The sequence below is a fragment of the Lactuca sativa genome, chromosome 7 (genome assembly GCF_002870075.4).
Source record: "Lactuca sativa cultivar Salinas chromosome 7, Lsat_Salinas_v11, whole genome shotgun sequence".
NCBI lineage: Eukaryota > Viridiplantae > Streptophyta > Magnoliopsida > Asterales > Asteraceae > Lactuca > Lactuca sativa.
Window position 1 is genome coordinate 55,866,221 of NC_056629.2, and position 27,763 is coordinate 55,893,983.

The 27,763-nt window shown below is 35.5% G+C and overlaps 1 protein-coding gene across 1 annotated transcript; it reads right to left on the reverse strand.

Moving 5' to 3' along the window:
• Nucleotides 1–9,614: 9,614 nt before the first annotated feature.
• On the reverse strand, nt 9,615–11,618 carry LOC111883885 (transcription factor RAX2). The gene is made up of 3 exons (XM_023880217.3): nt 11,209–11,618; nt 10,695–10,824; nt 9,615–10,292 (listed from the first exon to the last, which is right to left on the reverse strand). The coding sequence occupies exons 1-3, from the start codon at nt 11,342–11,344 to the stop codon at nt 9,809–9,811; spliced, it is 750 nt and encodes a 249-aa protein (XP_023735985.1). The 5' UTR covers nt 11,345–11,618; the 3' UTR covers nt 9,615–9,808.
• Nucleotides 11,619–27,763: the final 16,145 nt, after the last annotated feature.

A 27,763-nucleotide genomic window follows, 5' to 3' on the forward strand; every position in this document is an offset into this window, starting at 1 on the left:
GTTTTTTTTAACATCTGCTTACTGCTGCAGATATTAAAAAATTAAAATAAACTAATTTTATAAATCAAAAATAGTTTTTAAATACGAATTTTTTTATAATGTATAACATTTCGGCAAAAATTAATGATAATTCAGTAAAAAATAATGATATTTCAACAAAAAAAATAAAGATATTTAGTAAAAAAAATAATGATATTTCATCAAAAATTATCATTATTCAATATAAAAAAACGAAAAAAAATCAACAAGAATAAACAAAAAAAATGAAAAATAAAAAGTGAAATAAATTTTCAACAACATATAAGAAAAAATTCAGCAAGAAAAAAAAGAAAAGAAGAAGAGGCTGGAAGAGGTTGGAAGAGGCAGTACAAGTGCTGCGCCAAACAGAGCACGCGCAGAGGTTTTTGACTCTGAAGACTTCTAAAAAACAAACAACTGCGAGATGAAAAGTGCTGCGCGTGTGCTGCGCCGCGCAGCCATAAGAGGTCTGAAGAGGTTTTTTCCAAAAAACAAACAACGCCTAAGTCTATGATATTCTCGTGTACCATTATCAAAGGGTCCATATGTTTATATTGCCAAAGGAAGGGGCATTGGTTGCGAAGCTGCCAAATTTACCTAAGGATGTTAAAGTCAATAAGTTTGACTCTACTTCAGGTAAAGTCCACTATCTAACTCTGTTAAGTTTCTATTCTGAGATTCTAGATACATGATGTGACTGGGTCACATGGTGATGTTTTAAGAATCAAAGAAAAGTGAAGAAACTTAAAGAAAGAATATGCTGAATCTGATGCATAAATGGATTTCTATCGCATAGTTTGAAAAATCGGATTCTTGAGCTACTTCTTAGGAGTTATGATATATTGCTTAAGAATAGATAACAACAAGTTTTCATGTGATTATGGATTGTAAGGATAAGTTTTTTCCGCAAAGTTTTAAAATAAAAGAAAAATTTTTGATTTTATTTATTTTAAAATATCCTTACAATGGCATTTGAGGAAAAAAATTGTTGCTTATGTGATTCCATTAACAGCAAGAGTGGAAATATGAAATTGATTCTTCCATTTGTGGTAATGTCTAAATTTACCAAATAAGGAAAGATTCTCATCAACCAAATTTCAATTGGACCGGAACTTGGAATCATGCAAGTTGTATAGCATGACGAATGAGAACTTTTAAGTTTTGGAAAATTAAGACTAATTACTTGTTCACATGGATGTGTGAGTCAAGTAAAGGACTAAGGGATCGAGTACACATTCTTGTGCACTGATTAAGTCCACCACAAAAGTTTGATAAGACTATTCGTCATAGTTTACTAAAGCTCAGTAAATATGATTATACTTACATGCTTAAGTGTAACTCTGAGACATTGGAAAAGGTTCAAATGTATGGCAGAGCGAATAAGAAGAATCAAATTAGGCAGAAGGATAAAAGTTTCTCAAATCTGAAAAGATGGGAGAGTACTTTAGTATCAGTTTTGTGATCATCTTAATGATTAAGAAACCATATCACAATTATTTCTCTAAGGGAATCTTAGTGCATGCTTATGACTAAGAAGAGGGATCTTGAATTGTTGAAATGGTTAAATCAAGAAGATAAGTCATACTTCGTTCCAATAAAAGTCTTAGAGTCATACTCCAAGATTGTAACTTGAGTGACATGTCTTAAAGAAGGTTTAAAACACTTGTCAAATGTAAGAGTAAAAGTTTTCTACTCTTGTACATTTGAAATTGGTAAGTTGTGATGTTTTGGATAAAATAAAGACCAACTTAGGCCAATTATGCGAAGTGTTTGTCTTGATTAGAATCCACACTATCTCTTGGATATTTGACAAGGGAGTCTTATATGTCAAGAGGACAGTGGGAGTCTTAAAGGTCTTGAAAGTCTCAAGAACTAATCAAGAACAAAACCTGAAGGTCTTCCCTAGCACACGACTTGAGGTTTATAACCTATCGTGTTGACATATCTGTGCCCATTCCAGTTAAAGTTGGCTTTGCATATGAGTTCTTAGAGTTCTCAATTGGTTGCACAACTACTTGGAAGCAATGGCAAGCCCTTGAGCTGCCAGGTGGCAAGAAGTTAAGATTGAGTTCAATCCATATGGTTTTGGATTTGTCATTATCTTTGTCTTGTGATTATGGTTTTGACAAATTCATATGGGTAGGAACTCATACACCATTAAAATCTAAGTGTCATAAGGTTTCTCTCCGATTCATGAAAATGCTGGTGAGGAAACACTTTCACTAAGTAGATTTTATCTAGATAGAAATTGTGATATTTGCATTCTCAAAGTCGTTAGTGGAGCGCGTGTGGTTAACCGGCACACTAATATGGACTTGTGAGAAGTGGCAAAAAGGTCTAACCATTATGATTACGGCATACCTCTTCATAACTGTTTAGACACACAAGTGTGCTATCTAAGGGAAGGTGTATGATTTTTGATAAAGTTTTATCAAAACAATCTAGTATCAGAAATCTGAACTTTGGTAAGAAAGTCAATGAAGTATTGATTTCTAGAAGTCCAGGTGCTTTCTGAGAACATGTCAAAGCTAGTGGGAGCATAAGTGTTATGCTAATAATCATCATGTTAGTGGGAGCATGATAATTATGATAAGCATTGCAAGTTAGCAATGTTAATTATAGAAAACAAAAGTTTCAATTGGAAAAAAGTTGTTTTTGCTATAATTAAGGGAGAGGAAATTATACTTTATCTCAAATCTATAAGCTTAGATTGTGAGTTTTTAATCATTTAGTCAAGGATATATTTAGTCAAGGATATATATGAATTTCATGTTGGAATGGCTCAACATAAGGAAATTCTGTATATGGGTCCATTATTTGTGTTCTAAAATTCGATTATGATTACGACATCCCTTTTCATAATCTGAATTATGAGAACTTGGCAAATTGAAATGGACATATTATAGCAAAAGACTGGTTTAGTCTTTATGTGAGACATCATGAATCGTGTCCTATATGCTTCGGATATAGGATCGATTACATGTGCTATATTCATTCTTTCTAAAAATTTTCCAAATGCCTAGGGCATTAAGAAGGGAAAAGGTTTAGAACTGGATATGACTAAAAGAATTAAACAATTGTCGAGGACAATCTAAGGTTTACCAAAGATTGGTTGCTGAAGGACAGTTGGAAGTGTAGTGATAATTCTGGAAGGACCATATTGACATAATCTGTAAGGAGGCAACTCTTGTTCAGAAGTAATTAGTCAAAATGGAATCTGGAAATGTTTCAAAGTTAGAATTTTTCAATCTGTGTAAGATTAAGGAAACTTAATGCAAGAAGGATGTTTCCAAGGAGTTGATCTCCTTTGGAATTCTCTGTAATGATTGTTGCCAAGTCTTTGTGAGTTTGTGCATAATCGTTACAAGAGGATCAATGCATATAAGTTTAGAATCTAACAGATTTCAGTAAATGACATGAATTTGGAATTCTTGTATTTGCAGTAAGGATTTGGGAGTGTGAAAAGAGAATTATTGAAGTTATGTTCAATGGATCTAGTTCACAAAGTAAAGATCATAGACAAACATAGTATGCATACTTGGTGTATGGCATGACTAGTGTTTAGAAAACATAGTGTACATGCTTGGAGCATGGGATTACTATTGTTTTAAATTCAAGAATAAAGTTGATAGCTGAAACAGTATACAATGAATAATGTGTAATCATATGGTGATAAATAAAAGGTGTTCAAAGAGTTGATACCATATTGGATTCAATTATTATTGTGTTTCATTTTGCATGTTTTGACTTCTCGAATAAACTGGGTCATTCTTCCGAAATGACTAAGTTATTCAAACCATCCACAGTCGGTCATATGTTGGAAGTAGATATGAATTAAGACTGTCATGGGTTGGCTTGTAGAGGTCTAAGGTATTGGACAAAGGGCTACAACACTCATGAGTGCTCATAAGTTCTGAGTATTGGATCCAACCCGCGCTCATTGGAATCACTTCATGGATCTTATCACGAGTGATCATGAGACGATAATATCTTATATTCTTCAAACCTAGAGATATGAGTTGTTACTATGAGTTGATAATACATTGATTGCACGAAAATGCATTTGGTAACTCGGTGCTATAAAACGTGCCTTTGTGTATGATTCAACAAGTAGTAGAACAAGCCATATGAGTCGAAGTTTATCCATTCCTTTTACCTTCGGGATAAAAGCGATATCTGTGGGCCCCTCGATGATTTGATGATGACAAATGGAAGTGCTCGGCCGGGCCAGGACTGATTTGATTTGTTCAATTAGTCGGTCGTCATAAATCGCAAATCGGGAAACAACAAATGGACAGAGAGAATGATTATAATCCATGTCTCAGTCCATATGATATCTAGAATGGAGGAATATATGATCCCTTATCTAATGGACAGGTCATTGACAAAGGTCAGAGTTCAAGGTCAGAGTTCGACAGAAGCTTTTGAGAGCTACGATTGCCAGTTGGTTCCTGAAGTCATACGCAATAATAGTTTTAGACTTATCCAAGTGGGAGACTGTTGGATTAATGTCTAAGTCCATAACTATAATTGGTAAGACTTGACCCGACCCGGTATGGTCCATTTGGGTTGCATACCATCATGCACTTGGATAGACTATAATGAGAGAAATAAGACACTTATGGTTATTAATATATTATAAGTTCTAGTATATTAATAATAAGAATAATAAGATTATTTAATTAGTATTGATCAAGAATTAATCTAGGATTAATTAAGTGATCAAAAGAAGACTAATTAAATATATGGGTTGATTGTGTAAATCATCCATACTTGTATAGTGGGCTAATGCTCCATGGATAATCAAGTTGGGCTAAAACCCATAGGATGGTCCATGGATGCTCCATGGTGTATTTGAACCCATGGATCCAAGGAAATGGAAAGCCATGACAATTAAGAGTTTACCCTAATTGTAACACTATATAAAGATCACATTCTTGGGAAAAATCGGGCACTAGTATGATTCTAGAGAGGGCTAGCCGATTTCATGAGTTGTAGAATTCTCTCAAGTTATTCTAAGTGTTTTGATGATTGTGATTCCATTTGAGGTGTCACACTTGGGGCACTAGGCACTCAAGCTTCATGAAGATTTTTCTACATAAGAGGTATGTATTCTATCTTGTTATATTCATTGTTTTATATGCTAGATTAGGATAATACCTTGGAAGTTCTTTTTTGCATGTATAATAGAGAAAACATAGATCCAAGATATTTAGGGTTGCATGTACACTTAGGAGTGTTAGAATGCTCATAACCCAACAAAATGGTCTTTTATCCACTTCCCAATTAGAGAGGAAAAGAGTAATCGTCGGTTAATTAGAGTTGAGATTTCGAGTGTTAATTAGAGATATTTGCCTTATGTGTTAGGCGGTGGCGAGTTCGAGATTCGAGCGTGAGGATAGCTGCTTTCTGCTTGCCAGGTGAGTCTTCTCACTAGACTTTACCTAGAGTGGTAATTGGAGTTATATGACAGAGTATCTTGTATGCTATTTATGTGATTGTGATACACTGCATTATTTCTATGTGATTCATGTCGTGTATGTTCCAGAGTTTACAGAGTTGGAACCGAAAGGTTCACAGAGTTAGGACCAGAGGGTCCACAAAGTTAGGACCGGAGGGTCCACAGAGTTATATCCTCGAGTGGCTAATATGTGTTATATGTGGTATTTTGGGGAACTCACTAAGCTTCATGCTTACCGTGTTATGTGTTATGTGTTTCAGGTTTTCCTCTCGGAATTGCAGGACGACACCGGCTTGATTGTACACACCAGAGAAAGAGTTATGAGTATCCTGGATTATTAATGGAGTTGTGTTTTGTAATTGAATAAAAGAGATTTTCATACGAGATGTTATGAAGAGTATGCATTTTAAAAATGAAAAAATTGTTTTAAATTTCACGTCGTTACATAAACATTTTTCACAACATGGTGTATGGATGCCCACAACGTGGCATGGCTTTTTATGATCACACTTTTTTGGTGAGCTCCACGATGTGGCAAGTAGTGTGCCATGACATGGTGGCTATTGCAGCCGAAGCCCATGATTTTTAGGGTTTCTTCTATATTTAAAGTCTTTAACTTCAAGATTAAGGTATTCTTATCAGCCTCCAATCTTCCTAAATGATATCCTATCTCCCATTTTATGATTCTTGTTGTATTCTTGGCGTTCTTTAGGTTTGAAGCCTTGGTTTGCATTTTGGGAAGAAGAAGAAGGTGTGCTTGCTAGTGGAATAATGTATCTACTTCGGATCTTGCATCCTATGCATCTTGTGGAGCTTGGGAAGGTATAAAACATCCACCTTTATCATTCTCTTCTCTTATTTCATGCTTTGAAGTACCTTGAATAATTTTTCTTGGATTTTTGGACAACTCCAGAACCTTAGGCTTGTTTGATGACCATTTTTTAGTCCTAGATGATGCAAAAAGTGTTAAGTCTTGGTCCCCTTTTCTCCATGAACAAGTTAAGATCTTATTAAGGACTTTATGGACTTAGGGTTTAAGATTTTGTCTTATGGTGAAGTCCTAATGGATAAAGTTGGAAACTTTATCCATTAATTCGTTGAGAAGGATTAGATATGAAGTTTTGAGCCTTGATATATATGAATTAAGCTCTTAATGAAGATTTGAGGGAAGCTGACAATGACCACGATTTGGCTAAGGAATGGCCACAACACGGTGAAGATCAGAATCACAACTGTATTGTACTGGAATTCCTATGACGTGGCCAAGGAATGACCACGACGTGGTGAAGATCAGACTCGTTACTGTATTATCTTGACATTTCCACAAAGGAGCCTAAGGACCGCCCACAACGTTGCAATGTCATGCATGTCGACTGTTTTGTCTCGGTATGCCCACGACATGGACAATGGGTCTCTATGTCATGGTAGTTGTTGGCTTGGTTGATCGTTGACCATTGACTTTTGACCAATTTGATTTGGGTCAAACTTGGAGGATTTGGTTTGATGATTGAAGATTTATCTCTTTTGGTGTTAGTCGGTTCGTGAGATTGAGCAATGCAAGGTGTGAGAGTGTGGCTGTACTTCTCCAGGTCTTCCGTTCAAGTGAGTTTCTCATTATGCCACATATCCCAATTTAGATCCTTTGCATGGTAGGATAGTGGTACTATTAGAGTACAAGTATGCTAGTTGACTAGGATAACTCCTTGTTTTGCATGTGCAATGTAGGACACTTAATGTCATGGTATGATAGATCGGTAGAGTCTTACCTGTTGACCATATAATATAGTTAGGAGTTATGTTTGGTTAGGGTAACAGGGGTAGGCCAGTTATCAGGATTATATATGACTGACCAACAAAAGACTTAATTGAGAAATGGTCCATGGAAAGGTAATTAGGGAAGACTAGTTGATAAGGGTATGGATATGCTAGTATCTGTTATGTGATTATGTTACATGATTATGTGGTAATGATAGCTTGGGTTATGTGTAGTCTAAGTTGGATACCCTGAGAACTCTTGGCCTAATGCCTTATTGCGACGTTCTTGTCTGATTGTTCGCTCTCGGGTAGGGCATTTGTTCGACTGTTTATATGATCCCTGACTACATATGACTTTATGTGTTGCATGGAATACTAGGATCTGGCCCTTGACAATCGTATGGAAGACCAAAATCTGGCCCATGACAGTTATATGAAAGACCAGGACCTGGACCCTGGCATTCACATGTAAGACCATGATATGGACCTTAACAATGGAAAGGAAAGACCATGATTTGGCCCATGGAAAGATGTGACTGTACGATTATGATTTGACACATAACATTCACCCGGGGTTTGAGCAGACCTGTTATTTTGTATATGATTGCTACTATACGTATGTTTATGTGGGTAGGAGATTTGGCAGTTCGGCGCTAGAGATGAACACTTTGTGTGGATGCATTGTAGATATGATGGAATATGTGGCATACTGGGGGAACTCACTAAGCTTTATGCTTACAATTGTGGATTAAACATTTCATAGGTCGTTCATGAGAAGAGCTCGATGGGACTATACACACGCATCAAAGATATTCATTTCTATGGTTTTGTAAACTCAAATATGATATTGCATGCTTTTCAATCAATCAAATGTTATTTAATGGTTTTTGAAACAATGGTTTTAATTGATTGACTATTTTATGAACAAAATTTTCTTTGTAATTTTTGAGACATTACATTCTCACAATCGTACTTCTGTTGTTATTATATCCTCTTTGAGTGAATTGCAAACTCAAATCCAACTCACTATTGACCAGCTCTCCAATTTCTTAGGGTTATTTATTGATAGACCTAAGGTTGAAGAAGATTGCCAATATGACATATTTATGTTAATATAGCAGACATAAATCTATGTTATTCTAGGATTCAAATTAATTGGATTGTTGATTTAGGTGCAACTCAACATATGACATGTACCAATGATTGTTTGGAAAATGTTATTGATGGTTCGAAGTGAAAACTAAACGTGAACCATCCTAACTGGAAATCTTAAACTCTAAGGGTTTATCATGCATTTTTTAGAAATTCTAGTTGTGTATGAATTTAACGTTTATATACTTTATATCCATAAAATAACACATAATGTTAGGGTTTCAATATATTTCGATGAGAAAAAGTTTGTTATCTATAGGATTTACAAGTAAAATATAGAGTTTGGAGGCCTATAAAGAGTCTAGCGGATTGTGTTATTTGAATCATTTAGAGAGCATACCTTCACAAGAGAGTTCTTTTTTTATTTGGAAATGGTCTATCATCTTGATAACCATTTTTCTCTATTGCATTAGCTTATTAGGTTATCATTGTGAGAGCTCTTGTATTTGTGAAATTTTCTCAGTTATGGTTTAAAGCTGCTTACTAATTTGTAATTTGTTTGTTGAATATTCGTTATAAGAGTTTAGATCTTGATTTTCTTGTTACTTAATACTTACAATTGTTCTTAACGAGTATCTGTATCTTGACAACAATTGTAAGTGTATGATAGGTAATACTATCTAACATATATTTTGTAATATATAACACTGATTATTCATATATTTATAACTTATGTTATTGTTAACATTGTTATTTATCAAATTAATTGCTAAAAGTGCACGTTCCAAAATGGATAAGTAAACCCATCCTTTCAAATTTGAGAACACTCCCACCTCTCTTTCTCTTTTAAATGTGGTTTATTGGTTTAATCCCAAACAAAATGTCATGGAGGACATATCAAAGCAATGACGGATCTAGGATCAAAGTAAAAAGGTATCCCAACATAAAAAAAATCGCGTAATACACAATAAGAAAAAAAATTACACTACGAAATTTTTTTTGAAAAGTATCTCAACTAGCCCGGAATATATAGTAAATCCGCCATTGTATGAAGGACTTACAATAGTCCTCCGTTGATAATTTGGACAACAATATATAAAAAGGGTGTAAAGATGTCCAACATAAAAAGACCATAATTTTTTATCCGTAGATACACTGACACATTTCGTGATCCACTTTCTATGGACGGAAAACTCTTAATTGGCCAAAACTCCTAAAAAAGTTTTTTGATAATAAGGTATGTCGATGAACATAGTTAATGTCCATCTAAATTTTCTCTTGTAGAAAATAATCCATGCAATTATCAATTTCATGTAAATTTAGATGATAATAATATATTTACATACATACATATTCATATGATGTCAAAGCTTAATATAAAAACCATTAAACGACCTAGCTAAATACTTAAACTAGAACAAGGTCTGCTAGTTTTAGTTATCGGTTCCTAGCTATGTAACCTTCACCATTTTTTCTTCAACTTTAGAGCCATGGAGATGCATAATTAAAGTTAGCAACTTCACCAAACACTTGCCGGAAATCAAATTCTCCCGTCAAAAAATCACTGCCGGAGTCTATCACTCCTCCACCATTATCACACCAAGAGGCATAGCCATTGCTGATTGGAAATGCATTAGGAGAAAAACCATGATTCTCTTGTGAAGACAATATGTTAACGTTGATAGTACTGGTACTTGTTGAATCTGATGTCATCGGGGTTTGCTGATAATCCACCATCATAGAGTGGTCGAAGATAGGTTTATATATAGTTTGATAATGATCGACTTCTTGTTTTGGTAGATTTGTCGGAGAGCTAAATTGTATGTGATTGATGGGGGCGACAGAAGTTGTGGTGGCATTGCTGGTGTTATGCGATAGAGATAACTTCTTCTTCAGCTTCGTGTTCCAGTGGTTCTTGACATCGTTGTCTGTTCTTCCATGTAACTTAGAAGCTATCACAGACCACCTAAAATTTTAAACGACATATTCTTCAGGAATTATATATATACAAATATAACCATGTAACATATAATAAACGTAATATATTTTTCATTTTGCATCGTCAAAAAATATAATCCTTTTGAATATATAGTTATTTATTACTTGATATTAGAAACTTGATCATGTTTTTTTTTTCCTTCCATTTATTAACTTTTCAAATAACTAATTGTATTAGAATATAATTTCGTTGCAAATAAGTCGATCGCCTTTTACATAAAATCAGATAAACACTACAATAACAAGATTAGTGAACGGAATGAGCAATATATAAAGAAAAATGATAGTGAATTATCGACAAAAAGACAAAGAATCATAATCTAAAAAGTCAATCACTAACTAAATTATAAAGTTTAAGATATGAACAAGCCTGCTTCCGATATTGACGTAGAGAGATGATATAATATTATCTTCTTCTTCAGTAAACCCTCCAAGCTTTATATCCGGTCGTAGATAATTCAACCATCTCAGTCGACAGCTTTTCCCACATCGTTTCAGCCCTAACACATCAAATCAAAACGATTTAACTTACAAAGAAAGTGAAACATTAAAGAAAAGACCCTAATCCACAAAGCTTAATCAAAGTATATTCTGGATAATTAAGCAAACGGGACCTCGTAAAACTTCATCAAGAACAAAAAGGAAGAACTTTTGTTCAATTTCTTGACAACCCTTTGTGTTTTTAGAACGAGGAACTAGAAATAATTAAAGAAAATACACGAATCTTATGAGCATTCTGGTTTAATTTAAAGACTTTATTAGATACTGCTCGAACAAAATCTTCTCTCTATTTTTCCTTAAAGAGGAAGATATATACTTCGAGAGAGAGATGGTGAATTGAAGCATATATGTACATAACAGGAAGGGGGAGAATATAAAGAGACCTGCTTTGTGAGGCAAGGCAATCCAGTTGCCACCGGTGCCATGGTTATGAATATAGTTCTTGAGAATGGCGTCTTCTTCAGGTGACCATGGGCCTCTTTTAACTTTGGCTTTATCACAACACGGAGATCTGCCCATTACACTAAAATGCACACTTCAATTCCACACACACGAAACCCTAAACTGTTACCCTAATATGCAGCTATTCTTCAAGATGAAGTTACAGCCGATCACTTCTTTTATATATATATGTATATGCCCCTATCAAGTGTGTGTTGTAGAAGTCAATAAGTTAACTTGGTCTATGGTTTCAGATGATGAAGTGAAAAAGAGAGGACTTTGTCCAAAGGCATAAAGTGAATTATATATTTTAATTATTATATTTTGTTTCCAACAAAAGTGCAAAATTGATCCTTTGGTTTGCAAAAAAAAAAAAAAACTATGAATATAATCTAAAAAGTTTTTAAGGTTCAAAATTGTGATTTTGTTCCTTGAGGGACATAAAAGACTCTTCTACTTATTAACTTTTTTTTTTTTGTTTGTTTTTTTTTTTTTTTTTTATCATTTTTTTATATTTTAATTATTTAAAATCAAAAGTAGAGCTCACCCACCCCTAGCTACTATTAGACGCATACATTTTTCTTCTCTCTCTCTCTCCTACTTTTTTCTTTCCGTCGAGACCAAGCCTTCGTCCCTGACCGTGCCTCCACTGGCAACTTAGGAAGCTATATTGCTATAACTTGTAGCTTCTCTGATTTGATGTCTATTCTCTTTTTCTAACACGATTTGATTTAAAATTAAAGCTTCCTTCTATTTTACTCAGAGAGAGAGAGAGAGAGAGAGAGAGAGAGAGAACCCCTTTTGGTCAGTGTGTGTGTTTTTGGGGAAAAAATTAATGCTACCCACGAACAACCCATTCCTATAATCAAAGGTTTTTTTTTTTTTTTTTTTTTGCTCTTCTTCTTATATCAGTTCTTTCAATTACATATAAGATATCAAAACCGGGATGGGTAGCACATTATCCTCAAATTGATCAACATAGGAACAAATGATGGATTTATGGATAGAAAGGTGTTGTCACACCCCGACCGGTGACGGAAGCACCGATATGTGCGACGTTCTTTGTGCATCATATCATAAGCATTGAACATACATTGAATAGTACAAAAAGATATTATAACATAACTAGTGATTGTATAACTTTTGTAAAGGGTCACTAAAGTATTCAAAGTTCACTATGCTCCATGCCTCAAACATTAGGCTATATAATATAATACTAATCTATAAGTGATGTCCACTTCACATCTTGAATTCCGGATAAGCAACTTCCTTCTCCTGATTTCCTAGTAGTACATGTGATTTTGAAAACGGGTCAACATAATGTTGGTAAGTTCACAAGTTTTTGTTTGTATAGAAAGTACTTGTTGTTTTATAAGTATCTTTATTGAATATGAATTCTTATATTGAAGGGATGTTTACTAAGGACATACTCCTTTACCATAATGTTGTTATACATTTTATTCCAAAGGTAGTGTTCTGCGGTTAATGGACACTAATGTTATTGCCGACAAACTAGGTGTATCATTCATAGTATACATGTGGTTCATACTTATTTTCTATACTACTACCCTAAATTCACGTATTATACTCATTCCAAAAACCCTCAGACTTCATTTGATGTAAGTGATATATATATATATATATATATATATATATATATATATATATATATATATATATATATATATATATATATATATATATATAAAAGTATACTTCCATTTCTTTTTAGGCATACCCTTACAAGTATATATTTACTACCATCCCTTTTACCCATAACCCGATCAAAGGTTCATATATATTTTTATTATTTTAAGACTATAGGAATAATGTTACACTGAGTTCATATAATCAAGCTTTTGATTGTATAGAATATGCCCCCGCACGACGCTTCATCGGACATCGTATAGATCTATACATAACAATGCCAATCACTTAAGATTTAAATAGGACAGAGTTTTAACTAAAGATCAATTATCTAATGTTGATGAATAGTTGTCTCAATTAACACTTGTATAGTTTAGCCTTAAGTATAACAAGAATTCTTATGTTTTGTTGTATAATTATATTCTTATATATATATATATATATATATATATATATATATATATATATATATATATATATATATATATATATATATAATATTGGTTACTCTAAAATTATAAATGATCAGAGTAACAACTAGGTATAATGCTATCCTTCAAATTTGGGCAGAGTAACGACTAAGTACAATGTTATCCATAAAGATTGGGCAAAGTAACGGGAAAAATATTATCCATATAATTTGGGCTGAGTAACTACCAGATATGACATTATCCATAAAATTCGAGCATAGTGATGATGTATAAAATACTGATTTATAATATATTAATCAACGACAATTATATAATCAATAATTTATAAAGTAGCATGTATCCCCCCCCCCCCCCCCTTTCTCAAAAAAGTAAAAGTGGGGTCATTAACTCACTGTTGAAGCGTGCTATGACTGCTTGGGGTTTCGCGTTGGGAGAATCGAAATCTCAGGATCACTCGGGAAGACTTCGAGTCGGGAGAGAGGGAAAGAGAGCAATGGATATTGTGTGGCAAATGGCAAAGGTCGACCCTGCTATTTATAGTTGAAAGATCTAGTATGCTCAAGAATCATAGTAAAATGATATTGCTAATTAACATATATTATTAATAGGTCACACTAACAACAACTTGATATAATTAATTATTTATTAGAATTTTGTTTTAATAAATATTCAATAAACTCTTATAATTAAGTGGAAATTATTTATTTCTAGAAAATAATAATTTTCATTAGTAAGTAACATGAACATGTCATTCACAACATTTTGGACTAGATAAATCATTTTTGTCTTTTACCAAAAAGTTAAAGTTTATATTTTATAAACTTGAGTTATAAAATATAATACTCTAGCCTTTCTTTTCTCTTGTAAAATCTGAAACTAGAGAATATTAGAGGCATTATGGGCTTGCAAATTGTTTAATCAAAAGTAATGAGTAAGGCTTGTATGCATAAGAGACATGTTGATCTAGTTTCATAAGTGCTTAAAGGGTTAATGAATTTTGGATACTCATTCTCCTTTAAACAAGACATGAGGCTTTCATTTGGTGCATTCTTTTTGCACAAATTTCCGAGAGCATCTCCATACACTCCCTCTTTTCTTTTGCTTTTGAATCAAGAAGAATTGTTACTTTCATTTTGCTCTCTTTGAACCATACTTGGGTTTTGTTCAAAGCTTAAGAGTTTTTATATAAATAACTAGCATTCTACATCAAGATGAGTCATTGTTGGTGTGTCTAAAGTTCCATATTCTCTATCCGTTTTCAAGCCTCACAAGAGGATCCAAAGAACTATAAAGGTTGTTATTTCCTCATCTTCTTCTTTGGTGCTAGTTTTATTTCGAAACTAAGATGATCCTTGGTGGGTGTAATTTGTTATGTTATTTTCGAAATCTTGAAGTCTTCCAATTGCCATGTACTAGTTTATGAAACAAATTTTGAAATAAAACCCAACAATTGGTATGAAGAGTCACCTTGCAAGTTTGGTAATATTTATTGATTTTTGGAAATCTTAGTTTTTTTGAGAATATGTATAATGTTAAACTGCTGTCGCACATGACTTAAGCAAATAATATTTTCACAGTTGGTTGCAATAATGGATAGCACAGGAAATCAGGGTTGAAACCTCAGGTTCACAACCTAATGGTCAATGCCTCTTTGCGTAAGGCACATTGTAGCCATTTAATAGAAAATAATAAAAGAGGGTTTTTGATTTAAATCTAAAACTCAAAATTACAGTGAAATTAAACTAAATAAAACTCAGTAGTAAAACTGAATTCAGTGGTGCTGCGATTTTCCTAGTCATGCAATCAGCCCATATCTAGTTATTCAAAATGCGTTCTACCTAACCTGGTACTGAGAAAAACTAACAAGCTCTAGTATAATCTATTTTACCTAGTTAAATTAACCAAAACAAGCTCTTCAGTTAACCCTAACTTTGTACTGTCAAATTAAACAAACTCTTAATTAAGATTAAAAAAAAGTTGCATTAAGATTTGAATAAATTCTCAGCAATACCTAATACTTCTAACAAGCCTGTAAGCATAAAGATATGAAATTTTAGTTTATATCAAAGTTAAATTCCAACATGGAACCGATATGATATTTGTTACTTATTACTAGTTGACAAGAACAATTATGGATTCTATTAATTGATTAACTGGAATGATTAAACCCTAGCTAGATGATTAGACTAACAAGAATTAAAAATCAAACATTCATTAAGCTCAAAACTGAAACAACTAGATAGAAGCACACAATGAAAACTAAATCTAATACCTTATCACATAAAAAGTACTAGTCTATTGCAAAACTAAAAACTAGATAGTAACTGATTAATCTTGCTAAACTAAGTGTAGGAGATAATTCATAACCTTTAGATCTTGAGAAAGTGCTGAAAAGTATAAGAAATCACTTTTAAAAGGGTTTTTCAATGTCTGGAATCATCTGCTCTTCGAATCTGATCAGGAGGGTCGTATTTATATGCAACCAGGTAACTTCTAGAGCAAAATACGAAAAATGAGATCGCAGAATGAGAAAATGTGATCACATTTTTGCCCAAATTTTCCCGAATCGCCGTTTAATGATATATGATGCTATTTGTGGCTTATTTTGAATCTCGAAACAAAAATGCTATCATTTCTGCAATCGTATTTTTGACTAAATTTTCACATTTCTCTAAATTTTTTCCCAGATGATATTTTTTGACCTTAGAAAACCTCGACCGAAAAATGCGATCGCATATTGGAAAAAATGAGATCACATTTTTGCTTTTTCGTAAACATGAAAGTCGTCCGTAATTTTGTCTAGTTTTTGGAACATTTTAAATCTTGTCAATCGAAGTTACGAGTCATGAGATATGGTTAAAATACTGACAAGTGGGCAAAGCTGCTAGCAACATTCTTTAGGCTTTAGAATGTTGCAATCTTATCTTCGTAGGATCAATTTGATCGAATTTGTCTTGATAAAAACAGCTTCCAAGCATTCCTCAGATTCCTTTATAAGTTCCAAGCTCCAATTAACTCCAATGCTCCATTAAATGCATCAAAAGCTACTCCCAAAATACTGCTCCACTCGAATTATCTGAAAACAACATAAAAACATGAGCAGTACGAGATTTCTAACGAATGATAGGAGCTGAACATTATTTAAATTAATGACATGCAAATGTGTAAAATATGATGCTAAATTCTAATAAAAACTACCCTAAAAGATACAAAAAATGACATATGTTAGATAACTTGTTTTTGTATAAAAATAAGTTCATAGATATTTTCTTTGACAACTTTTTAATTGTTGTTTTATGTGACAAAAACTTACATGTATTCTTAAAGTTGTCTTACAAAAACATGTTGTTTTATGTTTATATGTATGTGTGAGTGTATAAACAAGACATGGACCTTTGTGTTGTTGTTGTCGGTTGATTTATTAAAATGGAATGTAATATTCTTTTATTCTTAAAGTATGTAATAATAAAAGCATGGTTGCAAAAATCGGGATTAATCGGCGATTAATCGTGGATTAATCGCTTGACGTTCTCCAACCGTCGAGGATTAGGGCATTAATCGGAAATTTAGGATTAATCGGGTTTGGCGGGATTAATGGGCCTTGGTGGGATTAATCGGTCAAAAAAAGTCGAAAAAAGTCAAAAAAAGTAAAAAAAAAAAAAAAAGGTCAAAAAACTTTAAAAAAATTCAAAAAATCAACTTTCTTATTTTACTCCAAAATTTTCAAATTTTCAAAATTTCAAATATTATACCAAAATGTTCATATTTTCGTATTTCCAAATTTCCAAATTTCCAAATTACAATTTTTCTTATTTTCTAATTTGAAGTACTTTTTTTTCTTAAGATATATTAATATTTATTTAATTTTAATATTTTATTAATAATCTATGGTCCTCGATTAATCCCCGCCAAGACTGATTAATCCCTAAACACCAGTCGACCGTCGAGCTACTATCAATCGATTTTTACAACCTTGAATAAAAGGTAGCTAGTTTTTCATATATTTTTATTTTACATAATAGATTAGTTTTAGACTAGATTTATTCTATATAAAATGTAACAATATGAAGAAGGTGATCATTTTTTAAGACCTTGGAGGTGCCCACGTTTTTATAACATTTTTATAAAAGTTTATAACTTTTATAAAAGTTTTATAAAATTACAACAAAGTAGACTGTCAGTGCAAGTGGGAGCTTGAAGTCAACCTGAAGAACAACTTGAAGATTTTGGTCTATTTGGTCCCTTAGGAAAGGACTTGACACTTTTATGTTGGCTCATAAATGTGTCACTAGAACTTGTCTTGTCTTACACTATTATGCATGCTTGTGTTGTTTATTTTCATGCAAATATTTTATGTGGTTGATAAATTAGATTTTCACAAACTCAAATTATTATTTTGGACAAAATAAACATCACATGTATTTTGGTTTTCAATTTACAAAATGAGAACATAATATGTAACTAGTTATAACTTTAAAATAAAAACCGGTTTTATTAAAACGTTAATAACAACAAATTTTGAAATTGTAAAATTATAAGTCTAAAATGGTGAATTTATAACTTATTCAAACTCCAAAATATTATTAATAAAATGAAGTTTTATTAAGTAATAAATAAGGTTCTATATGACTCAAACTCAAACTTAATATTGGATATTATCGTTGTTTTCGTCAAAAAATTATCAATTTTTATTCAACCAAATTGTATGAGAGGTTGTGGTGTTTAAGGTAATGCAAATATCGAATAGTGATCAAAGTGAGACAAGTAAGTTACAAAGAAATCCCATGATCCTTTTTAGGATCACTAACATAAAACCTTAGGAGGTGATAATGATCACCTTCCTTGTTGTTTTTATTGATTTCAATGAGAAGTTACAGAAATGATGAACATAATATGAGTACAAACGTAGTAATATAGCTAATCGTGTCTATAGTGTGTTTATTCCATGTCTATTTGTAGTCTAGATGGTGGTTTTACTAATCAAAAGTTCCTGGCTCACGATGAGTTATGTGGTTTTTACAATGAGTTTATTCAATCTTTGAAGAATAAAGGCGTTTTTTTATGGTGTTGTCTTTACACCCTTTGATGCCTCTATTAAGTCAGATTTTGTCTCACCCACTTGGGTTTGCTTCCCAGAATACCCTTTTTCTCTAGGTCTAACCTATCCTTTCTCTGATATCATCTCTGATTTCTTTGAGGTTACCTAACTGTCCTATGTCCAGGTTATGCCAACGGTTTGGAGGATCCTCTATTGGAACAATGATCTAAATCAGTTCGAGAATTTGGACATTGGTTTAGCTGAATTGGCTTTTGTTTATGATCTTTCCACCTTTCGCTCTTCTCATTTATTGTTCAAGGTCAAACCATACAAACCACTTCTTGTTCTAATGTAACACCCATAAAATTCATGAAAAATTAAATTTATAACACCAACCAAAAATCATATTTATTTACAACATAGTTTTCAAAATATGTTTAATATCAGAGTTTTTCCAAAATCATAACACAAAACACAAGGAGGTGCATGATAAAGCCTTTGCCTTCCCGCGATCATCTGAAGTACCTGAAACATAACCCAAAACTGTAAGCCTAAAGCCTAGTGAGTTTCCCCCAAAATACCACAACACAAAACAAAGCATAAGTACAAACACTCATGCCTGGCCAAATCAACCTCGGGCTGGAATACCAGGCATGTCCACGATGGGTCCACTTAATAGTCATCCTCGGGATGGAATACCTTCGTATCATAAGCATGTTGGCCCAATCAGCCTTGGGCTGGAATACCAACATGTCAGGTCGAATCAACCATCGGGTTGGAATACCCAGGGTTTGTTGGCCTACCATCTCAACCCAACCACTCTTCCCGAGCCTCCATGCCTATGGATTACAGCCGGCCCGCACCGGGTATCTTGGCTTACCGCACAAAGCAGGACCGCCTCAACCCAAACCAAACACAATATGTCAAAATATAAACAATTAGGATTAAGTAGGCACATCATATAGGCAAACAACAATCATACAATTCACTACTACCTACTAATCCTCTCACAGCATACAGTCCCGCTACCAGCCAACATTCATTGAATACATAACCATAAGTAACCATAAGTGAGATAGCCACCCGGACAGATGATCATACTCTAAAGCCACAACCAAACAAGGAACATGAAAGATAGTCTAGACCAAGAGTTCTTAGGCTATTCTATGTGAACACAAACAGTCCCTAAGGGCACTCCATAGATGATAACCAGCAAGCATAGATAACATACAGTTCTATAGGTTATTACCACAAAGCAACATACTCAATACCAGGAGAAAGATCTAATAGATCACTACAACATAGCAACATACTCGATACCATAACACATATCTAACAGATCACTACAACATAGCAGCATACTCGATACTAGGACACATATCTAACAAATCACTACAACATAAAAGCATACTCACTACCAGAACACATATCTAATAGATTACTACAACATAGCAACATACTAATATCAACAATCCAAGAAATGCATGTTCGTATATACGTAGAGGTGAGATAGCCACCCGAAAAGATGATCCTACTCTAAAGCCACAACCAAACAAGGAACAGGCAAGAGAGCCAAGACCAAGAGTTCTCAGGCTATCCCACATGACTATATACAATCCCCAGGGCATCCCTCTACTAGCAGATAACTAAAACTAGTGGGCCGACATTGGTGCCTTCGACCCACGAGTACAGTAAGGCGAAACTCACCTTGATATGCACGTAAATAATCACTGAAGCAACGAAGAACTCTACCATCTTCAAATCACTTATAGGAAGATTCTTGAGTCAATACCCGATCACAGCCACCCGAACAGATGATTATACTCTAAAGCCACAACCAAACAAGGAACATGAAAGAGAGCCTAGACCAAGAGTTCTTAGGCTATTCTATGTGACCACAAATAGTCCCTAAGGGCACTCCATAGATGATAACCAGCAAGCATAGATAACATACAGTTCTATAGGTTATTACCACAAAGCAACATACTCAATACCAGGAGACAATCTAATAGATCACTACAACATAGCAACATACTCGAAACCAGAACACATATCTAACAGATCACTACAACATAGCAGCATACTCGATACTAGGACACAGATCTAACAAATCACTACAACATAGCAGCACACTCACTACTAGAACACATATCTAATAGATTACTACAACATAGCAGCATACTAATATCAACAATCCAAGAAATGCATGTTCGTATATACATAGAGGTGACATAGCCACCCGAAAAGATGACCCTACTCTAAAGCCACAACCAAACAAGGAACAAGCAAGAGAGCCTAGACCAAGAGTTCTCAAGCTATCCCACATGACTATATACAATCCCCAGGGCATCCATCTACTAGCACATAACTAAAACTAGTGGGCCGACATTGGTGCCTTCGACCCACGAGTATAGTGAGGTGAAACTCAACTTGATATGCACGTAGATAATCACTGAAGCAAAGAAGAACTCTACCATCTTCAAATCACTTATAGGAAGATTCTTGAGTCAATACCCGATCACAGGTCATAGTCACTTGCAACAATGACCACCTCACATGAAATGATGATTAGGGTTAAGTAAGAACACTTAACCCATTAAGGACTTAATCACTTAAGAGCATGACTGATTAAGGTTTGACTTAGTCGTTCTCAGGTGAAAATTATAATCCAATCAACAGCCCAAATACACGCCCGATCATAGTCCAAATAGAGCTCCCCGATTCTAGGGTTTTCACATAAAATGATAACTAGGGTTAGTGTTCCACACTTAACCCCTTAAGGACATAATTCATAAATTCCAATATTGCATTAAGTTAATTCTAGAGAATTATTAAGTATTATTTTAAGTTTAATTAATAGTTTTAATGTGGGTCCCGACCAACTCCAAAAACGAGGGTTTCTTGACATTAGGGTTTTCTAAACCCTAATTAGGGTTTCCAAATCCTAACGTTAGATGGTTATCTAATTAAATAAATATATAACTAATAAATCGGGCATGACCCATTGCCATCTCGGGCAATGGTGGTCGGCGGCGGTCCATGGCGGCTTCCACCCACACACGGCGGTGGTTTGAGTGATAATTCCAAAAATCCAAACACACATACAAGTTCTTACATCATTCACACACATTAGCAACAAAAAGACTATCAAAATGTCCAACACAACCACCAAGATGGTGGTAGACGGCGGCAGAAGGTGGCAGCCAACACCTCACGCTGGTGGTGGTGGGGTTTATTCGTTTTTCTGGCCAAGCAAATTCCATAAAACATCATACCAATACAAATACACTCACACACGCTACATTACACACATAGCCACCCATACACGATGGATGATGGTGGCAGAAAAAGCATAAGTTGCGGCAGCCACCATGGTTGGATGCCATGGGGGTTCGCCTCAACATCCGGCCAACAAGCACACACCAACACACGTCTCAAACACAGGTACACACACTCAAAACACAAGTTCAAACACTGAAATGTGCACCTAATCTCAGCCACCCAAGTGGTGGCGTATGGCAGTCGAACGAGGTGGCGACAATGGAACAGCCATCGGAGCAGCAGCGGCGACGCAACAATGGAAGAGAAATAGAGAAGAAGAAGGTTGGTGACCCAACTTGCAAACAACGACTTCAACACCCATGATCCTCGCTCTCCCGCTCTTCCCCGACTAACATGACGTCTCTTCGTGGCTCTTCGTCTTCGCCTGTAACGGAACAGTTGGCAGCTTCTGACTTCAACAGTAGAAAGGCGATGGCTGGAGGATAAGGGGTGATAAGGTGGTGGCTGAGAGAAGTGAAGTAGGGTTAGGGTTTTGGGTTTGAATGACAGCCAAGGGAACGAGAGGTGATGGGTTTATGCCCCGTCCATTTTAAACTTACGCCATTTTTACACTTTTCGTCCCTTCCTCACAATTCCTTTGCAATCTAAGTCCAAAATTTACTCTATCGCCCGGTGAGTCCAGAAATCCTTTGAACACAAGTCCAAAATTTCCAATCAGCCCCTAGCATCCAAAAATCTATTCATAACTAGTCCGAAAGTTACACTTTAACCCCCATTGCCCAAAAATACTACTTTTAACTCCATGATTTCCATAATTTATTACATTTAACTCCTTGCGCTAATATTCTAATAATTTATTATGGATTTAGGGCCAATATAATATATAAAAATATAAAATATTGATATATATATATATATATATATATATATATATATATATATATATATATATATATATATATATACACATCTCGGGGGTGTTAGGGCTTATTTATTTATTTATTCACTTATTTTATTTTATTTATTTTATTTTTAAAATAATGTTACATCTAAAGTCCAAGCGTAACGATGGCGCTTGGAAGGAGTGGTTTTTGTTTGTGAGACGCGACTTCATTCCTAATGGAAGTTCTTTACCAGAGAGATGCGTTAAAAAAGGTAGAATATTTTTTTTTATTGTTTAGGGATCCTGAGATTTACTTTCTTATTTTATTTGTAGTGATGCGACATTCAAGTTTGAGGATCTTGCTCCTGCCACTGAAGATACAAAAGATAAGATAACAAGCTTTCTTGTTTTATCTGAGGCCGTTGGATCCTTTCGATTTAAAACACTTAGTCTTCAGGAAAGTTCTTCTACTACTACCCCCATGTCGACAAGTAAGGATCATTAGTTTATCTTTTTCTTTCCAAATATGAAGGATCCTTAACTCATAGGGCTTTTTCTTTATACTAAGGATCCAAGGTCACACGCTCTGGTGTTTGCTTTACCCTCGTTGGCCTTGACACGACCATGTCTAGTGGCCAGATGGTAGTGAAGAAGGAGAATACCTCATCTTCTCTCCATCCCAAGAGAACCTCCATAGATATGTCGGTGAAGACTTCAGGATCCTAGAAGAGAAAAATTACTAAGGTCATGGATTTAAGCTTGGAAAATCTCGGAGCTAAGGATGCACTCTTGAACTTTTATTTTTCTCAAGCTGTAAGTATCAGTGTAACTTTGTTTTTCATATCTGATCATGTCTTCGCTAACTTGAAGATACGAGTGTAAAACCCGTTCTTGATGTATCAATCAAAATCACAAGAATGGTGCGGAAATCCAATCAAGTGATTAATGAAAAATAGTTATTATGAAATAAGAACAATGTTCACAGATCTTCAATGCACACTATATTCAATAACAGTCTAGTACATAAGATTCTCGATATGCTCTCTGTTCTCTCTTTCTCTCTAAATCTCTTTTGAACGACTAACTGATCAACACCTCATTCACGGATGATAATACATTATATACTAAATCTAGTACAAAGCCTTAACAAGCCCAAGCCCAACCGAAACCCAATAAGCCCACTGAAATCACCCACTGAAATCACAAGGTGATTTCGGTCCAAACACCACCGAGAACATGGAGAATTCAGTCCTGGACCGAGAACACAAAAGCTATCAAAAGTAAAGTATAAACCATTAATTATGTCATAACAATCTCCCCCTTGGTTTATAGTTTTCTTTTCCTATCAATCTTCACTTTGTTCTTGACCTTCAGCGTTTATCTTCGATTTCTTCACAACTTCAAGACAAACATATGAATTTCTGCATGAATTACTTCATCATAAATAGTTGGACTTCCTTTAAAATTTGACTTTGAATGCACATCGGGTAAAGAGGCTTTATGTATAGGTTCTTGAAAATCAGCTCTTTCAGCTTTGAAAAACTTTAGAGATAATTACAGAGAGACCGATTCTTCTTGATCACTTCAGCAAGTTCATAGATAGCAGGAAATTGATTGAGGAGGATTCAATGTAATTTGTCACATAACTTTGAATATAACTTCACCTTGCTTCTGGGGTTGAAAGGTTGTGTGTGGAAAAATAATCTTCACTTCTTGTTTCTTCGAATGAATATTCTTTGTTGATCACAGATGCGTCTTAAAAGGTAACCATGAATAAAAAGTCTTTGTGGATCACATAATCATAAAGACCCTTCTCACCACAGTTGTTCAAGGACCCAACCTTGGCTCAGATGGAGACTAATCGCAGTATCTGTGTGAACACGGAGGAATGCACTGCGGTTTGTTGAGTATCGGAGAACTACTCGTGGCTAGTTTTGAATTTAGCCCCTACATATCCTCGATTAAAGATCTCAATACAAATTTTCAAGTTAACAAGTTAACTTGGCCCTTGGCGAGACGTTCAATGGTTTTGGAATCTCAGCTGAGTGTACCATTCTAGTGCCAGTGAGAGTTAGTTAGGAATAACTCACAAAACCATCCTGTGACAAAATATCTGAAGACATATTTCCACAGTTTATCATGACACGAGGTCAAGGAAATTTGGCATGACATTCAACGATAATCGTGCCTTGCGGGGTGCGTCTCCCTAATGCCGGTATTTGTTAATTCCTTACCTGCAAAGAATGTATCCAAGAATACATTTGAGTCTCCGTAGTTTTGCATGACAAAGAGAATGTCAAGACCCTGGGCGGAATGCTCAGCGATATAAATTTCCCGGTTGGGTGAATCACCCTAGTGCCATGACAGTTCTTAAGTAAAGATAACTGACAAGAACAATTTGACAATCTGTATAGTTTTAGACTTTCAATTCCTTAGATACGGCAGTTCTTAAAGAGACAATCTGTACAGTTATAAGCTTTATGTATTTATAGGATAATCCCAACATGTGAATGTTATGAACCATAAGAGTTTTCTAGGGATGATTCCAACTTAAGATAACATGTATATTTTATAAGCCTTGGGAATATTTTGGGGAAGATCCCAACTTGAGATAACATGCAAATGTTATAAACCTTAGGAATATTCTTGGGAAGATACCAACTTGAGATAACATGTAAATGTTATAAACCTTAAGAATATTCTAGGGAAGATCCTAACTTAAGATAACATGTAAATGTTATTAACCTTAGGTTTAAACTTTAGGATCTTAACATATGTTCAGAAATAAGAGGGTTTCCAAGCACTGAAGCGTGAAATGATCCCCTTATTCATATCCCATAGTTATACATTATGCGTCCAAGCGAGGTGTATAAACCTTAAACCATGTGAAAGAGGTAATTAACTCTTTAAACCTTAGAGGGGATTATGTACCATTATTCGTATGTAACATCTCAAGTTCAGGAGTGGAAGTTCAGGGTTCAAACTGTAAATGTGAAAGGGCAACTCGGCGAGTCCATGGGTGGACTCGGCGAGTAGGGTCGCGATTCTGGTCGCGTGTTAAGTGGCCAACTCAGCGAGTCGGCGGCTGGACTCGGTAAGTTGGTGCTGTGTGGAGAAAACCCTAATTTCGGAGGACGAGCCCTATATAAAGGACATTATACCCTCTCCCCAGCCTCTTTACCCTCTCTTGAAGTCCAGAAAACCCTAATGCGCATTTGTGAGTGATTTGAGAGCATTTGAACCTTGGAGAAGAGATTTTGGAAGAGATGTTGGAAAGTTAAGAGGCTTGGAGCAAGGGGCTTTGCAAGGATTCGGATTTCTCTTCTGTTGGAGCTTTCTTTTGAGGTATTATTTCGTTGCTTGGGCTGTTATTCATCTAGATTCATCATTTTGGAGTATTTGGAAAGAATAGCTTGTGATATTTTGAGTTTGGAGGTTAGATCTGAGGTTGCTACCTCAGATCTGGAATGGAGAAGGTCTAGAGTGCATTAAAGTCCCTGTTCTTGAGTGATTGGTGAAGCCATCTTCTCCCAAACCCTAACCTTAGAGTGTTATATGCTTAGATCTCTTTGGATTCACGTAAAGTTTGCCACTTTACGTGATGGATGGTTGTAGAAGGGTACATCTATGGTTTGGATCATCTGTATAGCCTAGAAAGCTTATGTATGGATTAAGTTCTAGGGGTACTCGGCAAGTCACAAGGGTGTACTCGGCGAGTTGCATGAAGGTGGGCAGGAACTCGACGAGTTGGAAGAACAACTCAGCGAGTTGGTTGAAGATAGCCTTGGACTCGGCGAGTCTATTCTTGGACTCGGCGAGTTTGGTCGTGAGGCCCTAACCTTCTTCTGGTTGAGCCGTGAATCGGTGAGCCAAGGGAGGACTCGGTGAGTTGAGTGCGAGGGGACTCAGAGTTGTTGGACTCGGCGAGTCTCAGGGTGGCTCGACGAGTTGAGTCGCGGATTGGGGAAGTTCTGAGCATAGGGACTCGACGAGTCATCGGGTTGACTCAGAGAGTAGAGTCAGTCAGGAGGTTGAGTTTGACTTTGACCAAGGGTTGACCAGTTGACTTCCAGGGGCATTTTGGTAATTGTTGGCATTTGTTTTGAGTTCAGTGTTGGTGTTGTCTAGTGGTGGAGATCGTGTCAGTGGTCGGAGCATCTCGGCCTTATCTTTTCAATCGGCAGTTGTGAGGTGAGTTATCCTCACTATATCGACAGGGTCTACGGCACCAAGGCCGGCCCTTTATCAGATTGTGATCCGAGTATCGTTGTTATGTTATTGTTTTGCTATGTTTGCATCCTGGTAGTTAGGATGGTATATGTTAGAGACCTAGTTAAGGTCGGTATCCTGGTTAGGATGATGTTATGCTATGTGATTTGCTAGATCAGTTTGATTGGATGTGAATTGTTATATGATTGAATGTTTATGTGCACATGGTTGTTGGACTGGGGTTGGGTTGAGGCGGTTCCTGCTTTGTGCTGTAGGCCAACATACCCAGGGCGGACTGATTATCCCGAAGGCCCAGCGAGCAGTCCAGATAGGCTGTAGGCCCCAAGAGGGCGGACCAGACGTGCCGAGGCTCAGAGAGTAGACCAGGCCGACTGAAGGCCTAGTGCGGGCGGACCAGTCATACTGTAGACTCATAGAGTGGACCAGGTGGATTGAATGTCCGGTGCGGGCGGACCAATCACACTGTAGACTCGATGTATCTGGCTAGACTCGAAGGGTGGACCAGGTGGACTGAAGGCCGGTGCGGCGGACCAGTCACATAGTAGACCCGAAGTGCATGGTTGTTCTGTGTTCTGTTATGATATGGCATGTTGTGCGTGTATGGTATATGTGGTTGGTATTTTGGGGGTATCTCACTAAGCTTTCGGGCTTACAGTTGTGGTTTAATGTTTTTCAGGTTCTTCAGGGGACCGTGGCAAGGCAAAGGTGTGATTGTACCGCACCTCATGATTATGGTTTATGATGTGGTTGTGGGAAGACTCTGATAATAGTTGTATTGAAAACCTTTTTGTAATAACTTTATGAAACTGGGTTGTTTTTGAAAATTTTAAATTGGTTGAAATTTTTAGAGTGTTACATCGTAGGAGAGATGACCAGTCTCTGTTCTTAGGAGATTTGTATTGTGAGTTATTGGATGTCTTTTATTTAAGGGGTTCTCAGTGCCCCCTTGGGCATCTGGATCCTAGAAAGTTCGCATGTTCAAGATT